Genomic DNA, 19,370 nt, shown 5'->3' with positions numbered 1-19,370 from the left:
AGTAATTTTAAAATGGTTGAAATCACTTTTGTCATTTTCATGAAATAGTTTAATTCTTTAAAAACTAATTTTGATGATATGAAAATTGCATTTAAAAGTGTAAAATTAAAAATTAAATTAATTTTGAGTAATTAACATTGTATTTTCGAGTGATTTTAAAAATAAAAAAAGTGATTTTTGATGATTTTAAAATCACTCCTAAACATGCATTAAAATAAAATGAATTGTAGGTTGAGTTTTTTAAATGGTTGGACTTAAATTTGTAACAGAAAATTGACCCACGTATCCTCTGGAAGCAGATACACGAATCTGGAAATTAAAAATAAAAATAAAAAAAATCAGATACTTCAAATCACGTATTAAATATGTGGACGTATCTCTACACAATTAGGAGTATCTGTACTTTCCAGGGGTAAAGAAACATGTCTAATTCTTAAAAATAAAAAATAAAAGAAAAATTATCAAACCGGTCTAAAAAATTAGACCGGATCGAACTGAAATGCTATCGGTTCGAACCGACTGCTGAAGTGCTGATTGCTTTGGGGTTCCGCTCTCCCTCTCTCTCTCTCTGCAATTCTCAGCGCCGATTGTCACCACCGCAATCCTCAGCCCCCTGACTCCACCGTCGCGTCTCTCTCCCTGCGCCGCCGTCTATCTCTTTCATATTGGTCTCTCTCACAAGTCACACCACCGTTGATTCTCTCTCCCACTGTCGCCATCAGTTTCTTTCACACGCCCCTGGTCTCTCTCTCGCGCCCCATTTTTTGGATTCCTGTTTCTTTGAGGGACAGCACCGATATCTTCATGTACAAGTTTTTCTGGGTTTTCAATTTTGTTTTTTAGTTCGAGGAACATTGTTATTTTATTTGATTAATTGGGTATCCAAGAAGGGGATTTGGATTTTGGTGGGTTCTTCTGAAATGTAAAGATAATGGGATTAAATCCAAACCTAACTGCCTCAAATTTTCTGGTATTAACTTCATTTAGTTTTGTATATCGTTTCATAGTTAAATATTGCAAGCAAGTGATAATTAAGATTGTGAGAACAATACTGGATTGATCATCTTCAAACTTAAGTGAGAAATGCTCATGGGGATTTATTTCTCATGTATTTTTTTTCCTATTGAAATGCTGTTCTAGTTAAAATGAAATAGGGGAAAGCAGAAATTGATGGAACCCAATCACTTAACTGAAATACGATTGTGTGATTGTTGTTGGTTCGGCTGAGGTAATTCGAAAAATTTCGTGTATGGAAACTGTTGCATTGGAGCTGTTAATGTATGAAGTTATTTAATTATTTATGAAATAAATTTATTTCCATTGTGGAAGGATTTTGAATAGAAAGTTGTACATGAAAGGACTGATTAAGGATTTTGATAAATCTTTGTGTTGAGTTAATGAGTTGCAGATACTTTCCACGAGTATGCTTTGTTCTTCCTTAAATTTATCTATACTGCTTCCTTTGTCTTCTGCAGCATATTCAAGTGGAATTATGGTAGCATGACAACGAACTATGATATAGGAAAGATATATGGCCAAATCTTTGTTTCATAATCTTCGCAGAGCTTCTCTGCTTTTCAGATCATCATCTCTGAACCAACCGTCTTTCAGGTACTATTCAATTAAATTTCTTCCATCTTCTTTATTAGAATATCGATGTGTTTTTACTTTGAACAGCAATTTTCATCTCCTTTTACTTTGACTTTCCACGCTAGTGATGAATTTCTTTGTTGTTCTGTTCCCTCTCATTTTGATACTTTTATAATTTAACCTAGCCTATCAGGGTTGAGATTGGAAGAAAATAGCTTGTGTTTGACTTCGGAAGAAATAGTTTAGAATTTAGAACATGGATTAACTTTGGATGAGTTTTCTGGTTGAAATTTACTGTGTTCCCACCATATATTCTTGTTGCAGACCAATTCTTGGGGTTTCTGACACTATTTTCTCTCAAATCAATAACTTTACTCTACCCAACATCTCAAAACCTTTGTTGGGATTTAGAAATTTAAGCCATGGTTCCGTGAATCTTGTCATATCCCAAGGGAAACCGAAGTTTGAAACACATGAAGTGGATCCTCCAAAAAAAGATAAGTGGAAGACTAAAAGAAAGTTGAAGATGCAGCGAAAGAGAGAGAAGCAGAAAAGAAAAGCAGAAAATAAGAAAGACCCTCGTCAACTGCGTGTAAAGGGGAAGAAAAAACAGAAGTTTTCAAATGCAGAAGAGAGAATCAAGCACAAGTTGGAAAAAGTAAGCCAAAATGAACAGTTTCAGAATGTTATATGGGTCTATAATTTTAAAGTCTAGCTTATTCAATCTATTTGGCAAAGTTTGCTCAAAGGAAAGAGTTGCTTCATAAGCATTTCTTTATTCTGCTGCTGAACTACAGCAAGATGGTTTTCAAATTAATTTTTTCTGGATAAGAAGAGATGATTTTTCAACTTCATGGATGTTAGTTAGTTTTGATATGTGTTTGGTTATAGTTATAGATATTTTGTTGTAGGCCAGGATTAAGGAGGCGTTGCTGGTCGAGAGATTAAAGCGGTATGAAGTTCCTAGAGTTCAGGGTCCTATAGTGAAACCACACAATCTGACTGCTGAGGAACGGTTTTATATGAAGAAAATGGGTCAAAAGAGGTCTAATTATGTACCTATTGGAAGAAGAGGAATTTTTGGTGGTGTGATTCTAAACATGCACATGCACTGGAAAAAACACGAAACAGTTAAAGTTTTTTGCAAGCCTTGTAAACCTGGCCAAGTTCATGAGTACGCACAGGAAATTGCAAGATTGAGTGGAGGAATCCCAATACAGATAATTGGTGATGATACTATTATCTTCTATCGAGGAAAGGAATATGTGCAACCAGAAGTTATGTCACCAATTGATACATTGTCTAAGAAACGGGTTAGTTCTTAAATTTTTAATTGTCATAATATATTCAGTGTATTTTTTATTTGTATGATGTCTTTTATTTTTCTAAAAAAATGTGAGTGTCTGGGCTAGTGCATCTTTATTTAAGACATAATAGTAAGGGAGAATATCAGTAGGACTACTTGGATTTTCGTGTAGAATATGTGCTTGGGAGTGAGCTGTGTAGTCAAGTAACAGTATTGAAGTTGAAGTGTGAAGTTCAAGTAAGCATATATTTTTTATTTTTAGATTGTTGGAGTGTGAACAATGGGGAGAATTCAAGCCTCTTGGAGACTGGGAGAATTTGTACTTTTTTTAAGCAATGGAGAATTCAAGCCTCTTTGGTTTTCGGATTGTTAGAATTTTGTGGTGTAAATGGCTCTATAGAGGCTCCTCTCTCTGTGTGTGTCTCTCTCTCTTGGGGGAAAAACATCAAACAAACAGAGAGGGAAGTTTATGATTTTGCATCTTGTGACATTTTATAGAGAACATTAGTGTACGATATGGCTAACAATAACTAGCACTTCTTAGGTTAAAAATCACTTTTAGTCTCTAAATTTTCATAGAACTTACAATTTAGTATTTGAATTTTGGTTTGTAACGATTTAGCCCTTGCGTTTTTTATTTTGTAACAATTTAGTGTTTGGACATTACTATGTAATAATGTAATCCTTGTACTATAAAATTTGTAACAATTTGTCTCTTCGGGGACATCCGATAAAATTTGCAACAATTTAATTCCTATTGTAGGAATTAGTGTTAAGATTTATTGAGATTTCTTGCACAAGTAAATCAATAAACTAATTAGATACTTGATATTTTTATATAATAAAAAATCTACATCATAAAATAATAAAAATTAACATTTAATTTTGATTAATTTTTTTTACGTTAGGGACTAAATTGTTACAAATTTGAAAGTATAAGAACTAAAGTGTTACATACTAAAGTATAAGGACTAAAATTTAGAGACTAAATTGTTACAAAATTGAAAGTATAAGGACTAAATTGTTAAACCAAGGTTCATAAACTAAATTGTCATTTTCATGAAAATTTAGGGACCGCACGTGTTTTTAACCACAATTTTCCTATCATGCTGTTGGTGTAGATACCTAGAAGAATTGTGTAGATTTTTCATTTTCATGTTTAGTCATTTAGATTAGCTTGATGAGAGAATAACGTCCTGAAATTAGACTGTTGTACATAAAAGCTTTCATTTAACAGAAAATACCCAAATGTTTCAAACTTGGTCTGATCTCTAGTTATGTTATGGTATTGTTTGCCTTTTGTTATCCGATCTTTGCAGCGATTGACATGTTTAAATCCTCAATGTGAATGTTTAAATGGATCCTGTTTGTAGGAAATCGTTTATAAATAATCATACGAATGGCTTCACTCCTTGCAGGCACTAGAAAAGTCAAAATACGAGCAATCCCTCGAGTCTGTACGCCGCTTCATTGCCATTGCTGAAAAGGAACTGGAGCTATATTACAGGCATGTTGCACTTTATGGGGACCCAAATGATAGGAATCCGTTGTCCATCTTAGACATTCCATCTAACAACTACTCACACAAACATCAAGTTAATAAATTGGATGATTCTCATTCTGCTGCTCTTTGCTTAGCATCTGAGGTTACGAACCAGAGAAATCCCGATTTCTGGGATGACGAATCATTAGAGACTGGAGATGGATTTGGAGATTCCTGCTTTTCTACAAGTGAATCAGATTTTGAAAGTGACAAGTTAGATGATTCTGATGATGGGAGGATAGAAATTAGTTTTTCCCAGACAGGAGAGATATCATCAAGCACAATGAGCACATGTTCAGCTTTCCAGAACAAATTTGAATCTCATAAGCAAGAACTACCAATACAATCATAAAAATGGCATGAGACGGAAATCTGATTTTCTGTTTGTTTTCCATAGATGTATGATCCAATGAAAACTAGAGTTGGTTTATATATACCAAAATATTCAGAAATTATAACAGCCAACTGCTTCAAAAGATTTGACCTGGTTTTTACTGAAACTTTTAAGTTTCATTTAGTCGGAATTTGACTTCGATATTTAAACCAAATTTAAATCCTATTTAGTAATCATTTGATTTTTTAAAAGTTGAGCTTGTTTTCTCTCAATTTTTTTATAATGGTTTTCATCTTTTCTCAATAAGAGCTGAATTTTTTGTCAATTTAAAAACAAAAGCAAAATTTTATTTATTTATTTATTTTAATTTTAAAACACCGCTTGGTTCTTTAAAATATTGATAGAAAGTAAATATTAACATAAACAAATTAAGGAGTAGAAGGGGTGTTTACAGAAAGTAGATATCAATGCAAAATAAAGAATCAAATAGTTATCAAACAAATGAGAGGTCAACTTTCTTGCTCTGTTTCTATGATGGTTGATTAAAATGGAGCCACTAAACGAAATTTAGCTTGATTTGGTTTGCCAATTTTGTATCTTTTGTTATTTTTGAGAACAGAAAACCTCCTGGTTTTAATGATACTTGGGCCGTGAAAATTCAAGAAATGGTAAGAGAAAGTTTTTGGTAACATTTCTGGATTCCCTTTTTTGTGGTTCGAAGTTTTTGGAAAATATAAAACGTAGCCTAGAATATAACATAAATAAATAAATAATTATTATTACTTAATTCAAATTTCAACCTAATATGTAGAATAATGTTTTTATTTATGAATATATTACCATGCCTATTTGTAATAACTTTGTTATTAAATATGTTACATCCCTTCCCAGCAACCCTTCCTATCCTAGAAGAAGATGTGAAGACAGCTAATGCTAACCCTCACATTCAACTGCCCATCCATAACCCTCAATCTACTTAACAGAAACTTAGACATTAGATAAACATTTATAAACATCTATCTCATAAAGAAACTATCCAAAACAACATATACAGATCCAAGCTCAACCGTAAAGACATTAACATGCTCATATACAGACTGTGGTCCATCTCAAAACCATTTTAGGTCCCTAGTATGTATGTGAAAGAAAACCGTTAACAACCTAAGTTAACTTTACTTCAACCCTTGAATACTGAGTGGCAGACTAGCAAAACAATTATCCTCTGAGATGCTGAGCGCTACTTGGAAGAAAGAAAAAAAAAAAAAAAAAAAAACATTGGAAAGAGTGAACTACTAACTCAGTGAGTGACTACTTCTAAAAGTACCATCAAGCAACAATAAAGCCTCAACTTCCATAAACATCAGGGTTTAAAACAATTATTCTCATATATAAGAAAACACGTAAAACATTCAAACCTTGAATACTCATCATCAATATTTTCATTGAAAATTCTCTTAATTAAACTTTAATTGAGAGATAACCCTTTTGCTCAATCTCTCAACATCAACCCTTAGTCGATGTAGAATAATCTTTATACATTTAGCGTTGATAGTACTTACCTACGTGCACGTGGTAATATCCTGAATATCGTCATACCTTAGGTATCAAGGTCCCAGATACCTTGAACCTTCAGTATAGGGTTTCCTCATGGTAGCATCATAAATCATCTTTTGGAAAAGTAAACTCAACCTTTGAAACATCAAACATTCCAATAAAACAAGTCTCAAACGCATACATTATGAAAAACTATCATATGTTAAGGAAGGTTAGTTAACGCATGCTTCATAAACTTCATTGTTCAAGAAAAGTTTGGACTATGCATCCACACATCAACCTTCATACAAGCGCATACATTGGAGTAGTACTTTTAAGAAATCATGTTATGTGTTGGAAAACCCATCGCATGGCTAATAGTTCATGCATGGAACTTTGTTAAGAAAACATCATCAAAACTAGCTCAATAGTGAATCATGCATTGAAAACTCGTATGAGAAAACATTCATAAACTTTGTCACTCACTGTCCTAGACTACTTCCTCAAAGGATGATAGGATTCTCCGATTTGCATTTTCCCTGTAATATAAGTAAATACCTTTGGTTAAAACTATTAGCTCCCTCTTGAGATTAACGTACATTTTTAAGTTTAACATCACCCTTAGACAACCTTCACAATTTCCATCTTATACAAAACTTCATCGTAAAGCATACTTATCATATAGCATACTTCATCGCAATACGATAAGTAGACATTTTACCTTGCGCTCAGCTCGTAAGTGACGGTACGTTCACTTAGGCTCTAGGACATGCCCACAGTGCCTATGCGTTAAACACTTGCTAACACTCCTCTTAGCGCACACGGTCGATGTCCTTTCCTTTCCAACCTGGCATTCACCTTGTGCGCACACTCCTCAACCAATGCTTGCATTCCATCGTGCATAGCCTCACTTGTCAGCTGTGTGCTTATCCTCAGATGCAGCTGCCTGCTTATTCAAACATCAAATTTCCAGATTCAACTTCTAGCCCTAATAACTTGAATTCCAAATGTTATTTTATAGAATTTCCTTGTAAGAACTTGTTCATAAACATCTTAACTTCCTTACCTTAAAATTTGAACCTATGATTCCTCTTGTCAAGCTCAAAATTTATCCAACTTCTTCATCTACCCGAGAAATTCGAAAGCTTGGAACATTTAGGAAAATCTTCAAACTTCAGTTCAAGTTCGTGGGAATTTCCTTCTGGCAGCCCTAGATCACCTTCAACACTGCTCAAGCTTCACTTTGGCAGCAACTTCCTTTCTTTGGCGTAGGTAATTTTCTCAAACCGAGCTCCTCATTCCAATCTTCCTTTTATACCAAAGGTTGCATGGTCGAATGGTTTATTAAGATGATAGCTAGCCCACTAACGCTTGTTTAGGACTCCTAATCCAACCACTTAGCCCACCAACCAAGTGACTAAGTTGGGTGCTTTAGTCTTTTACCAATGCATCTTGACCAATGCATAGGTTGAAATACCATCACATAGACTAGTTTTCATCACATAGACCCCTCTCTCAGCCAACGTGTCTCCAGCCCTCATGGCATAAACACTTGCGTTAACACTCGCCGCACACTAACATCTTCCAAAGCCTCTATGGTACTCTTCAACGCCCTTCAAGCCAACGCATCCCTTGTGCCTTGCGGCTCGCCTAACCCTTGCCTCAGCACCCCTCTTACACTCTCATAGGCATGTTTGGCTGCTCGCATCCCGCATACCTTAGCCTTCACTAAGTTCTTCATATCCCTCAACGCAAGCTTCACACCTAGCCATTTTTCCCTTTATAACCTTGGTCGCATGGCATGAAAAAACCATCTCCACGCTTCTTCCCATACTTAGCATAATTTCTTCTAAACTCTTAGCCCCCTTTTACAAACAACATTCATACATTAGAATTAACCATACATCAATACATTAACTTAAACATACTTACATAGTAAAATAGGGTCTAGGGTTTACAAAATATGATACCAAATGCTATTTGAAAATGCGAAATACAATCCCGGTTTTCTGCTACGAACGATTGAACAGTCTCGCATGTTCAAGCTTTGTAGTGTACCACTCAACCTCCTCCAGCTGCTCAAACCTCCATTTTGCTAAGAACTTGATCGAGGTGAAACAATACTGCCCAAAAGAGACCTTTTTTAATTGATTGATTGTTGCATCTGAATTCAACTTGCAAGTACAATGGACAACAATATTTTCAATTCATTTCTGAAATTTTGCAAGTAGAAGGGACAACAATATTTTCAACTTGCAAGTTTACCCTTATTTCTAATTTGGGGCATGACCTTACAAGTTAATGTGTTGAATTCATATTTTAAACATTGCTTTTCTTCCTTGTTTTGATTTATTTAATCATATTTCTCACACATTAAAAAAAAAAAAAAATCATTGTTTCTGTCATCCACCATAACAGATAATAAAGCTCGGCTGAAAAGGCTAAGAAAAGGTAACTTCAACACTACAAAAGAATCTTATCTTGCCCACAATTACATCAACTATCAACAACTATCAACCTTTTTAGGTACTTCTCAGTTCCCACGATATAAACAGACATATCAGAAATTTCCAATGCTAAATCTCCACTCACACACATCATATTCATACCTCAATATTGAGAGAGAATATACTTGAAAAGATAAAACGAAGAGCAGAAAATAGTGTAAATGAGGAAGGGTGAAAAGAAAAAAGATAACTAAAATATTGAGAAAGGAATGAAAGGGATTGGTAGAAAGTGAAGTATAAGAGAAGAAAAGAAAAGGGGAAAGGCACATAAGGAAAGTATAATTATAAAATGAATAAAGATCGCCAACTGATTTAAAAGTTTCCACTCTGAAGCTCTATGACAGTTTCCCATCGATTGGTCAACCTTAACCACTTAGAACTATTTTCCAAATCTCCAAAGTTTGAAATCTCATGGACCAAATAGACACCCCACCAACCCAAAAATCATCAATCAAATAGACACCAACTCCAAATCATAGGAGTCAAAGATTGTATTTTGTCCAATTTTTAACCTAAGATTCGAAAAACAATAATATTTAAACCACAAGGTCGGAAAGGAAAAGTGAAGTTTTCAAGTGTTTGGAGAGTGCAAAACGAAGTTTGGAATAAAAGGCAGCCAAGAAAGGATGCCATTTCATTCAGTGTTTATGTGCAGATTACAATTCTTTCATTTCTTTTTCTTGATTGCCAGAATCACAATTTACAAGACAATGGCCTGTGCATGACATTCAGTGACGTCCATCCTCAACGAACCCCACACTTGACTGCATCTCTCCCACTTTTGCTGCATACTTCCCAAAAATGCCTCCGCCCATGCCTCCTTCGCCCCTCTCATGCTCAGTTCATAAGGCACTGTGAAACTGTTGTACAAATTTATTTAGTAAGATATTCAATATCTATATTTCGAATAATCGTAGTCAGATATTTGAACTTACAAAATTACCTTAGAAGCTCTTCAGGCTGAGATCCTTTCGTGGAGGCACCTCTCCTGTAGTGTAGTAAGTTCAACGGCCTCTTGAGAAAAATGTTTTTAGAAGTACTTCAGTAAGAAAAAGTACTTTTAGAAGAACCCTTTCTTCTGCAAATACTTTAATCGTGCTTCTTCTTCTAAGTACTTCAAAGGTTTTTTTAAAGTTTTTTTTATAAGTTCATCTATATTTTACTTTCAAATTTTCTTTTGATTATTTAACTAAACCATATGAAATTTTGAAAATTGTTTTCATAAATCGGCTAATAATATTTAAAACATTCCAAAAGCCATTCCAAACTCATCCTAAGAAAATAGCTAGCTTCAGTTATCTTTTTCTTTATCTGATACGTATGCAACAAGTTTTCACAACTCCATTTCATGTGATGGTAGAGGGGGAAAGGATTTTGGTTACAAAGTGACAAACTGTCACTCAACAACACAAAAAGGGCATCCATCAGTTGAGTCACCCAAGTAATTTAAGGATTGGAATTGGGTTTTAGACTTATGACAAACTTGTCAGCCAACTAGATTATTGTTCTTTTAAATCGATTTTGGACCGTTAATAGATTCGAATTATGGAAGGGATATGCCAGTATTTCAAGTATGGTGATCATGCACGAATGAAAAATGCTATTTAGTAAGGATTGGATTATCCGACTATACAACATAAATAATTTTGTTTCCTGCTTTTACTTTAAGAGTGTTCTTTATCATGTTAGGGGTTGAAACAATATTACTTGAATAAGCTTTCTTATATTATTATTTCGCTGGTAGGAAACAATTTAGAATCGCTGGTAGGAAACAATTTAGAAACGGAGTACCTGCTAACTGATAATCTGAAGATGTGAAGAGGCTTAGCAGAAAGATTGTAAGTAGCCTCAGATATGTGCTCCTTGTCAAAAAGGTATACAATTGGATAGCCAAGGAGCCATCTGGACCAAATAAACTCACTTCATCAAAGAATGAAATTAAAACATGCTATACAAATCATATTGAATGCTCATTTGATTTCCTTTTTGTTTTCATTTTAATAAGAAATGTTGGATAAGAGATATTCAAAAAAGAGCAGAGCATAACTACCAAGGGGCTGGGGAGAGCTAAACAAAAGGAAGCCTAAAAAAAAAAGAGCCTTCCAATCAAAAGTTACAATTGATTTCTTTAAACTCATTTACATTTGAAATTGGTAATTCATTCTCATTGATAGAGTCAGAGTTTAAAACAGGATATAATGAAACTTTTGAAGCCTTGGAGCTAACAAAAACTGCTCCAACTAGAATTACTTACTAAAGAGTGCTACAAAAACACTTCTCCAACTAATTGTATGAGAAGAGAGATTTTCCAGAAAGGTCTACTGAAGGATCCAAATTCCATCTCCTAATATCTCTCTGTCTCTAGTCAGTTTCTCTACTTATGAGTAAGTTACCATCTCTATCTGCTTCACTCCACACTTCTCCAATGTTCTTCAAAATGTCAACTATTATCAAACTGAGTTACTACTACTACATCCAAACATTTAAGTGGACAATGCAATCTAATAGATTCTGGACTCATTTAGTGGCTGTAGAACTCAAGCATCCTCCTAAAAACTAAAATGCTACTATCAACTCTAACTGGGGACTACAAAGTTTAAAAATGCCTCTAGGTAGTTTATGAGGTCTTATGGAAGTAATGAATAACTAAGGGGTACTCAACAAGTAAAGAATTACCCATTTAAAGTTGGCAACGTGATTTCAGTATGTTCCAAAATGTTACTGAGATCAATGACAGAAGACTGAGAACTAAACCCATGAATAGAGGATCTAGTATCTGTTGTGCAGGTTTCCCCAAGAGATGGTGATGGGTCACTTTCCATTTCTTCTTGGGAAAATAAAGATGAGAACAACTTTTGAATTGATTTTAGCTGCAAACCCAGTGAGTTTTTCTCAGCATCTATTAACATCTGAAGGAAATAAGACAAAGGGCAGTCACCAAAGAGGGTAAATGTAGGATCTCAAAAATTAAAAGATGAGAATCAAAGATCATTGTGAACCTTGGGGGGGTCCCGTTCAATGTCTACAAGGAGCAGTGTTAATTTGGAATTTAAAGTAGAATGAATGTGTTCAGCAAGTCCTTGCACATGTATCAGATATATCATATCCTCTATGACCATTACCTTAAGATTCTGAAATAAACGTAGTTCCTGCATCAGCTTAAGAACATCAATATTAGAAAAGTTGCCACACCGGACACTAAGATAGATAAAACGGTCATATATCTTCAATCGCCACCCTTCTGCATGAGTTATGAGGAATAGCAATATTCATGCATTTTTGGATTAAGGGATATTAATACACTGTGCGGATAGAAAAGATGCCTTCTACTCCAGTAAGTTGACTGACGTGACTTTGTTTTTTATTTTTGTTGAAATATGTTAAATTAGCCCTAAGGGCATTTTTGTCTTTTTACTATATTTGCTAAATTAGGGTTTCACATTCTTCTATTTATATCTAGGGTTGGGTCTATTGTAAAGTAAGATAAAATAATAAGTTCTTTTCTATCGTGATTTTCTTCCCTGAATTAGGGTTTTCCACGTAAACTCCTTGTGTTATCCTCTTTCCCTATTTCAATATGGTATCAGAGCAAGGTGATGAAACCCTAGCCCCGGTAGAAGAAACTCAGTCGCCGAACTTAGTAGGTGAAGGTACGCTGAATAATGAGACTGTGATTCAAGCAGCGGTTGACCGATATCTCCGAACCATCATCGATCGGAATCTTCCAGCCGAACAGCCGATGCACGCAATCGGGTCACAACCAATCGGATCCTCAGCATCGCTCACAACCATCTCAGCCGGCGCACGCGATCGGTCTACAGCCGGTAGGCATCTCGACATCGCACAGAATCGCGTCTTCACCAGACGATTATGGGTACGTTCCAGTTGCCGGGTCGAGTCAGATCGGTCTACAGCCGGTGGGAATCTCGGCGTCGCACAGAATCGCGTCTTCATCAGACGATTATGCGCGTGTTCCAGCTACCGGGTCGGGTCAGATCGGCGCGACTTCTTCCGCTGCACAGCAGATCGCCGAGCCGTTCATCCGTTACCCACCATCACAACAGTCTGGGAGCAGCGCTGGTCACGGGTTGCCGAACTTTACTGCTGATGTACTTCCGGCAGTAGCGTCTTCACAGCATCATGGTGGACAGTTTCTTCCTCAAGTATATCCGGTTCAGCCCCAATTTCGAATGGGTGAATCCAGTGAAGAAAATCCCATGGTATTTAGACAGAAAAATTCCAGATCTGAATCTCATGGGGAACTCCAACAACAATTAGCTAGTCTTCAGCAACAGATGGTTGCCCTGGGAGCCCGATTGAATGGCCATGATTCTTCCCCGATGTATTCAGAAAATCCGGTATCAATGTTTCCTAATCCAACTTCTAATCTTTTATCTGGAACAATTGGAAATTCTGCAGGAATGATCACGGGAGAGAAGTTGAATGGGCAAAATTACTTCTCTTGGTCCCAAACCATTAAAATGGTTCTTGAGGGACGCCATAAGTTTGGATATTTAACTGGAGAGATACCACGACCGAATCCTGGTGATCCCCAAGAGCGTGTCTGGAAGGCTGAGGATTCTTTGCTCCGCTCAATGTTAATTAGTAGTATGGAACTACAAATCGGGAAACCCCTACTCTATTCAGCCACTGCCCGGGATATTTGGGATGCAGTCCGAAGGTTATATTCGAGGCGTCAGAACGCATCCCGCCTGTATACTCTACGTAAACAGGTTCACGAATGCAAACAGGGGAGCATGGATGTAACATCATACTTCAGCAAGATGTCGTTGTTATGGCAAGAAATGGATCTATGTCGGGAGATCATCTGGACCTGCCCACAAGATGGAATTCAGTACTCCAAGATAGAAGAGATTGAGCGTGTGTATGATTTTCTTGCCGGACTACACCCCAAATTTGATACAGTTCGGAGTAGAATACTAAGGCAGAAACCAATTCCGTCTCTCATGGAGGTATGTTCAGAAGTTAGATTGGAAGAAGATAGATCAAGTGCAATGAATGGGCCAAGTGTTATCACTATAGAGTCCGCTGCCTTCAGGGTGAAGTCCACTGGAGCTGATGGTGACAAGCAGAATAGTAAAACACCCCCAGTTTGTGAGCATTGTAAAAAACAGTGGCATACGAAGGATCAGTGCTGGAAATTGCATGGTCGCCCTCCAAATGGTAAACGTCGCCCTCCGAATGACAAGTCGAGATCTGGGCGTGTTCTAGTGGGTGAATCAGTTGAGGGGACTGCACAACCTCAAACACAGTTTCCAGTGACTAATCCTGGGGATTCAGGTACCGTAGGAATCGGAACAGTTGCTCAATCAGGTAATCCTCAATCCTTGAGTTTCCTTGCTGAGGGGAATGAGTTATGGATTCTAGATTCAGGAGCAACCGATCACTTGACTGGCTCATCCGACCGATTTCTCTCATACTATCCAAGTGCTGGAAATGAGAGGATTCGAATTGCGGATGGGTCCTTCGCTCCTGTTGCTGGAAAAGGCAGACTATCACCATTTCATGGATTAACCCTGCAAAATGTCTTACATGTGCCCAAAATCTCTTACAATTTATTATCAATAAGCAAAATAACAAAAGATTTGAACTGTAGAGTTGTCTTCTCACCAGATACTGCTTTGTTTCAGGACTTGAGCTCGGGGAGGACGATTGGCACTGCCCGATATGACAGAGGCCTATATTTCCTTTCTACGGATGCTTCCTCCAGAAGCTTGTTTAGGACTAGCCTTTTATCTTCTTTTGCTATATCTGAAACAGATTATTTATTGTGGCATTTTCGTCTTGGACATCCTAGTTTTCAATATATGCGATATTTGTTTCCTCATTTATTCCATAATGTGAATGTTTCTTCATTATCTTGTGATGTCTGTATACGTGCTAAACAACATCGCGTGTCATTTGTTTCTCAGCCCTATAAGCCTACCCAGCCTTTCCACCTGGTTCACAGTGATGTCTGGGGTCCCTCGAACATCAATACCCTGTCTGGTAAACGGTGGTTTGTAACTTTCATTGATGATCATACCCGACTTACATGGGTATATCTTCTTGCTGATAAGTCCGAGGTTTTATCTACCTTCAAACAGTTCTATACCACTGTATTAACACAGTTTAACACAAAGATTGTATTCTCCGAAGTGACAATGGTCGTGAGTTTGTCAACCACACCTTCCAGGAATTCCTAGTGTCAAAAGGGATCATACATCAAAACTCGTGTGCATATACTCCACAACAAAATGGGGTAGCTGAACGAAAAAATCGCCATCTTATTGAAGTAGCTCGTTCCTTGATAATTCCAGCATCTCTTCCTCCGTACCTGTGGGGAGATGCGATTCTTACCACAGCTCATCTAATTAATAGAATGCCTTCCCGAGTCCTAAAGTTTCAAACCCCTCTTGAGTGCTTCAAAGAGTCCTATTAGTCTACCCGTCTTATTCCTGAGGTTCCTCTTCGTGTGTTTGGGTGTACAGTCTTTGTTCATACTCATGGTCCACATCGGACTAAGTTTGCTCCACGAGCTAAAACATGTGTGTTTGTCGGGTATCCTCTTCATCAGCGAGGCTATAAATGCTTCCATCCTTCTTCCAGAAAATATTTTGTTACTATGGATGTCACGTTCCTTGAAGACAAACCGTTCTTTCCCGTTAGTCATCTTCAGAGGGAGACCACGAATGAAGAGACTAACAATTCCACGTATTCCATACCCATTAGCCTCAACCTTGAGCCTAGTCCGGATATTCCTGAATCTGAGGTTAGTCCCAATATTCCTGGACCTAGTCTACCTAGTCTTGAACCTCATTCGGCTCCTGTTGTTCCTGTGTCGGTTCTTCCTATTAAACAAGTGCCCTGGATAACGTATTATAGGAAGAATCTCAGAAAGGAAATTCAGGAAACCTCTGATGTTCCATCGGAAAGTGTCCAAGCGTCATAACCAGCACAAGTTCAAGATCCCGTTGTCTCAAAGGAGAGTCTTGAAGAAAAGTCTGGGAACCTAGAAAGTGACGAAATGAGCTCAGAGAAGGTTGAAATGTCAGGAAGGGATGAGATGCTTAATAATCCTCAAGAGGATGCAGAATTGTCTCAAAAGTCCGATACTGAAGAGAGACAGACGAAAACTGACAACTATGATAACACCCTGGATATGCCAATTGCTCTGAGAAAGGGAACCAGGTCATGTACAAAATATCCTTTGCATAGTTTTTTGACCTATAATAACTTATCTCCTGTTTTTAAGGCTTTTACTACTCAGCTAGATGCTCTAACAATACCTACCAGTGTACATGCGGCCATGGAAGTTCCCGAATGGAAAGCAGCAGTAATGGAGGAAATGAGAGCTCTTGAGGCAAATAAGACTTGGGAGTTGGTAGCTCTCCCTAGAGGTCATAAAACAGTTGGTTGCAAATGGGTGTTCACAGTGAAGTATAAGTCTGACGGAACACTGGAGAGATATAAAGCCAGGTTAGTTACTAAAGGATTCACTCAGACTTATGGAATTGATTATTCAGAAACTTTTTCTCCAGTAGCTAAGTTAAACACGATTCGTGTTCTTCTGTCTGTCGTTGTGAATAAAGATTGGCCCCTACATCAACTAGATGTAAAGAACGCATTCCTAAATGGTGAGTTGGAAGAGGAAGTTTATATGAGTCCACCTCCAAGTTTTGAAGCTAAGTTTGGGAATCATGTTTGCAAACTCAGGAAGTCTTTATATGGGTTGAAGCAGTCTCCTAGGGCATGGTTTGACAGATTCACCGTGTTTGTTAAGTCCCAAGGGTTTGTTCAGGGACATTCTGATCATACCTTGTTTACCAAAAAATCACCTTTAGGAAAGATTGCTGTGTTGGTAGTGTATGTTGATGACATCATCCTATCAGGGGATGATACAGCAGAAATTACTAAGCTAAAACAAAGGATGGCGAGTGAATTTGAAATTAAAGATCTTGGTAGTTTGAGGTATTTTCTAGGGATGGAAGTAGCAAGATCGAAAGCAGGAATATCTGTTTCTCAGCGGAAGTACACTATGGACTTGTTAAAAGAAACAGGGATGACCGGATGCAAACCTATTGACACCCCTATTGAGGTCAATAGCAAACTGAAAAATGTTTTGGAAGGAGTCCCTGTGAATAAGGAGAGGTATCAACGTCTAGTAGGAAAACTGATTTACTTGTCTCATACTAGACCCGACATCTCCTATGCTGTAAGTGTAGTAAGTCAGTTCATGCAAAGTCCATATGAGGAACACATGGAAGCTGTGACTCGAATTTTGAGATATTTAAAGTCCACTCCTGGGAAGGGCTTGGTATTCAGGAAACATGACACACGAAGCATCGAGGCATATACTGACTCAGATTGGGCCGGATCTGTGACTGATAGAAGGTCAACCTCAGGGTACTGTACCTTTGTATGGGGAAACTTGGTAACTTGGCGGAGTAAAAAACAGGGTGTAGTGGTCAGGAGTAGTGTTGAGGCAGAGTACAGAGCTATGAATCTGGGAGTGTGTGAAGAAATTTGGTTGCAGAAAGTTTTATCTGATCTTCACGAGAGTAGTACTGGGCCTATGAAGCTGTATTGTGATAATAAGGCTGCCATCAGTATTGCAAACAATCCCGTACAACATGATAGAACCAAACACGTTGAAATTGATAGGCACTTTATTAAAGAAAAGTTAGACCGCGGATCTATTTGTATTCCCTATGTACCTTCAGTCCAGCAGATCGCCGACGCCTTTACGAAAGGGTTATCAAGACAGACGTTTGAAGCTTGTATTAGCAAGTTGGGCCTTGCTGATATCTATGCCCCAACTTGAGGGGGAGTGTTGAAATATGTTAAATTAGCCCTAAGGGCATTTTTGTCTTTTTATTATATTTGCTAAATTAGGGTTTCACATTCTTCTATTTATATCTAGGGTTGGGTCTATTGTAAAGTAAGATAAAATAATAAGTTCTTTTCTATCGTGATTTTCTTCCCTGAATTAGGGTTTTCCACGTAAACTCCTTGTGTTATCCTCTTTCCCTATTTCAATAATTTTCCAAGTTTATAGCATGTAAAAGTGCAGCTTCTACTTCCAAGTAGGATATGATTGTTATCAAGTCCCCACATTTTTTTCATATTTTTTTTAATGAAAATATAAAGGTTGACAGATATTTTATTATGGAATGGGTGCAAGTATCTCCCAAATTAGTACCTCCACTTAGTGTTAGTAAGTTTATATTTGAAATAATCACACTGAACTAAGTCTCAAACTAGACTTTTAGCTCAAACTCCAACTTACCATACAAAAAGTACAACCAAGTTATAGGAAATTTGATTTTTCTTGCACGTTCATGAGCATGAATCTTGTTTACATTATTAATTCCAAGGAGTAGCTCAGCTCTCTAGAGTAGGTACCTCAGAATAACACTTATATAGACGTCAAATCTCCAAGATAATTTATTCAAGTACCCTTCATTTTACAAGATCAAAACCTTTAAATGACCCCAACTTAGTTGTTGCTATGTGAGATCTTGTATTCATTGTAGTGACAATTTTTATAGGCTTCAATCTTATTCCCCTTACTGATAAAACAAAGTAACTGATTCCATGAACTGTCCAAACGATGTTAAGGATATAACGACAATGAGCAGCAAAATTTATAATCCAACACAATATGCAAGCAAGAAGTGTATAAACCTTTTGAATTAGTTTTAGAAGTGCACAAAGCCGCTGTTGCAATTCAGGCATCTTCCCACCATAGTCTATCATCACAACTGGTCTCATTCCTGTACACAAAGCTAAGACATCTGCACCAACAAACAAGCTATGATCAAAGCGGAGGGTGTGGAAAAGAACCTGTAGCTTATGAAAAACTTTGTGTTGTATTGCAAATGCTTTCCAAGCTAAAAAAAATTCATGTATGCAATAATCAAAACCCATCAGCATGTTGAGGTGCAAACGTCGGAATAAACCATAAAATGAAGAAGGTTGCTAAAACGCAGAGATTAAGAAACAACAAGAAATAGAAAGAGTGAAAAGTTGAGGGGAAACATGAAAGGTAAGAGAAAATGACCTAATTGGAGGCGACGTTTGGCTGGAAATTTGAGACGCCATTTGATTTGAGAAAGAGAAGAGTCCAACAGCTTCAGTGCTTCGTCCATTTCTCTTGCCTCCATTATTCCCCGCATCGTTCATCCATACTATTGTTTCATCGACTTTTAATTACTATGGTTTTTTTTTCCTTTGAAAGACAAAAACAAATCAAAAACGAAAATGTTCTTAAAAGATAAAAATTACTTAATAATATTTTCATTATTGTCTATATATAGTTTCCATTTAAAAATAAAAAAATAAAAATTTTACATGGTTTAACCCAAAAATATATATATATGTTGATACACGATTTTGGCTAAAGATGTGACGTTCAAGATGAACTCAAATTCAATTAGTAATGTGTCATGTAATGGAATATGCTCGTGTGTTGTTTAGGGTATTAGTTAAGTTAGTACTAAACAAGGATGAAAATATCCGTCAATATATTGATATATCTGTTGATACATCCGTAAA

The 19,370-nt window shown here is 36.9% G+C and overlaps 2 protein-coding genes across 8 annotated transcripts; one reads left to right on the top strand and one right to left on the bottom strand.

The window, feature by feature from the left end:
• Positions 1–519: 519 nt before the first annotated feature.
• Positions 520–4,915, top strand: LOC120089706 (RNA-binding CRS1 / YhbY (CRM) domain protein). 2 transcript variants are annotated; one of them, XM_039047073.2, is made up of 5 exons: positions 520–741; positions 1,476–1,611; positions 1,915–2,248; positions 2,502–2,903; positions 4,315–4,915. In XM_039047073.2, the coding sequence occupies exons 2-5, from the start codon at positions 1,532–1,534 to the stop codon at positions 4,789–4,791; spliced, it is 1,293 nt and encodes a 430-aa protein (XP_038903001.1). In that variant the 5' UTR covers positions 520–741; positions 1,476–1,531; the 3' UTR covers positions 4,792–4,915. The 2 variants fall into 2 exon arrangements, with proteins under 2 accessions (XP_038903001.1, XP_038903000.1); XM_039047072.2 differs by having other exon boundaries at positions 521–806.
• A 4,497-nt stretch (positions 4,916–9,412) lies between these two features.
• LOC120090945 (uncharacterized) lies at positions 9,413–19,102 on the bottom strand. Of its 6 annotated transcripts, none has more exons than XM_039048658.2 (7): positions 18,877–19,102; positions 18,501–18,610; positions 11,813–11,962; positions 11,490–11,722; positions 10,605–10,715; positions 9,757–9,801; positions 9,413–9,673 (listed from the first exon to the last, which is right to left on the bottom strand). In XM_039048658.2, the coding sequence occupies exons 1-7, from the start codon at positions 18,989–18,991 to the stop codon at positions 9,514–9,516; spliced, it is 924 nt and encodes a 307-aa protein (XP_038904586.1). In that variant the 5' UTR covers positions 18,992–19,102; the 3' UTR covers positions 9,413–9,513. The 6 variants fall into 6 exon arrangements, with proteins under 6 accessions (XP_038904586.1, XP_038904583.1, XP_038904585.1 ...); XM_039048655.2 differs by having other exon boundaries at positions 9,757–9,852; positions 18,877–19,067; XM_039048657.2 differs by having other exon boundaries at positions 9,757–9,825; positions 18,877–19,067.
• Between the last annotated feature and the right edge of the window lie 268 nt (positions 19,103–19,370).

This window comes from Benincasa hispida, chromosome 11 (genome assembly GCF_027475165.1).
Source record: "Benincasa hispida cultivar pf3 chromosome 11, pf3_genome.v1.1, whole genome shotgun sequence".
Classification (NCBI taxonomy): domain Eukaryota; kingdom Viridiplantae; phylum Streptophyta; class Magnoliopsida; order Cucurbitales; family Cucurbitaceae; genus Benincasa; species Benincasa hispida.
This window is presented reverse-complemented; position numbering and strand designations above follow the sequence as displayed.

Excerpts from the sequence above, each read along its gene's own strand:
- LOC120089706 (XM_039047073.2), top strand. The coding sequence starts at position 1,532 with ATGGCCAAATCTTTGTTTCATAATCTTCGCAGAGCTTCTCTGCTTTTC. Across the intron at positions 1,612-1,914 it reads CTGAACCAACCGTCTTTCAG|ACCAATTCTTGGGGTTTCTG; the intron begins GTACTATTCAAT and ends TTCTTGTTGCAG. Across the intron at positions 2,249-2,501 it reads TCAAGCACAAGTTGGAAAAA|GCCAGGATTAAGGAGGCGTT; the intron begins GTAAGCCAAAAT and ends ATTTTGTTGTAG.
- LOC120090945 (XM_039048655.2), bottom strand. The coding sequence starts at position 18,991 with ATGCGGGGAATAATGGAGGCAAGAGAAATGGACGAAGCACTGAAGCTG. Across the intron at positions 18,611-18,876 it reads CAAACGTCGCCTCCAATTAG|ATGTCTTAGCTTTGTGTACA; the intron begins GTCATTTTCTCT and ends TTGTTGGTGCAG. Across the intron at positions 10,716-11,489 it reads ACGTTGCCAACTTTAAATGG|ATGGCTCCTTGGCTATCCAA; the intron begins GTAATTCTTTAC and ends TATTTGGTCCAG.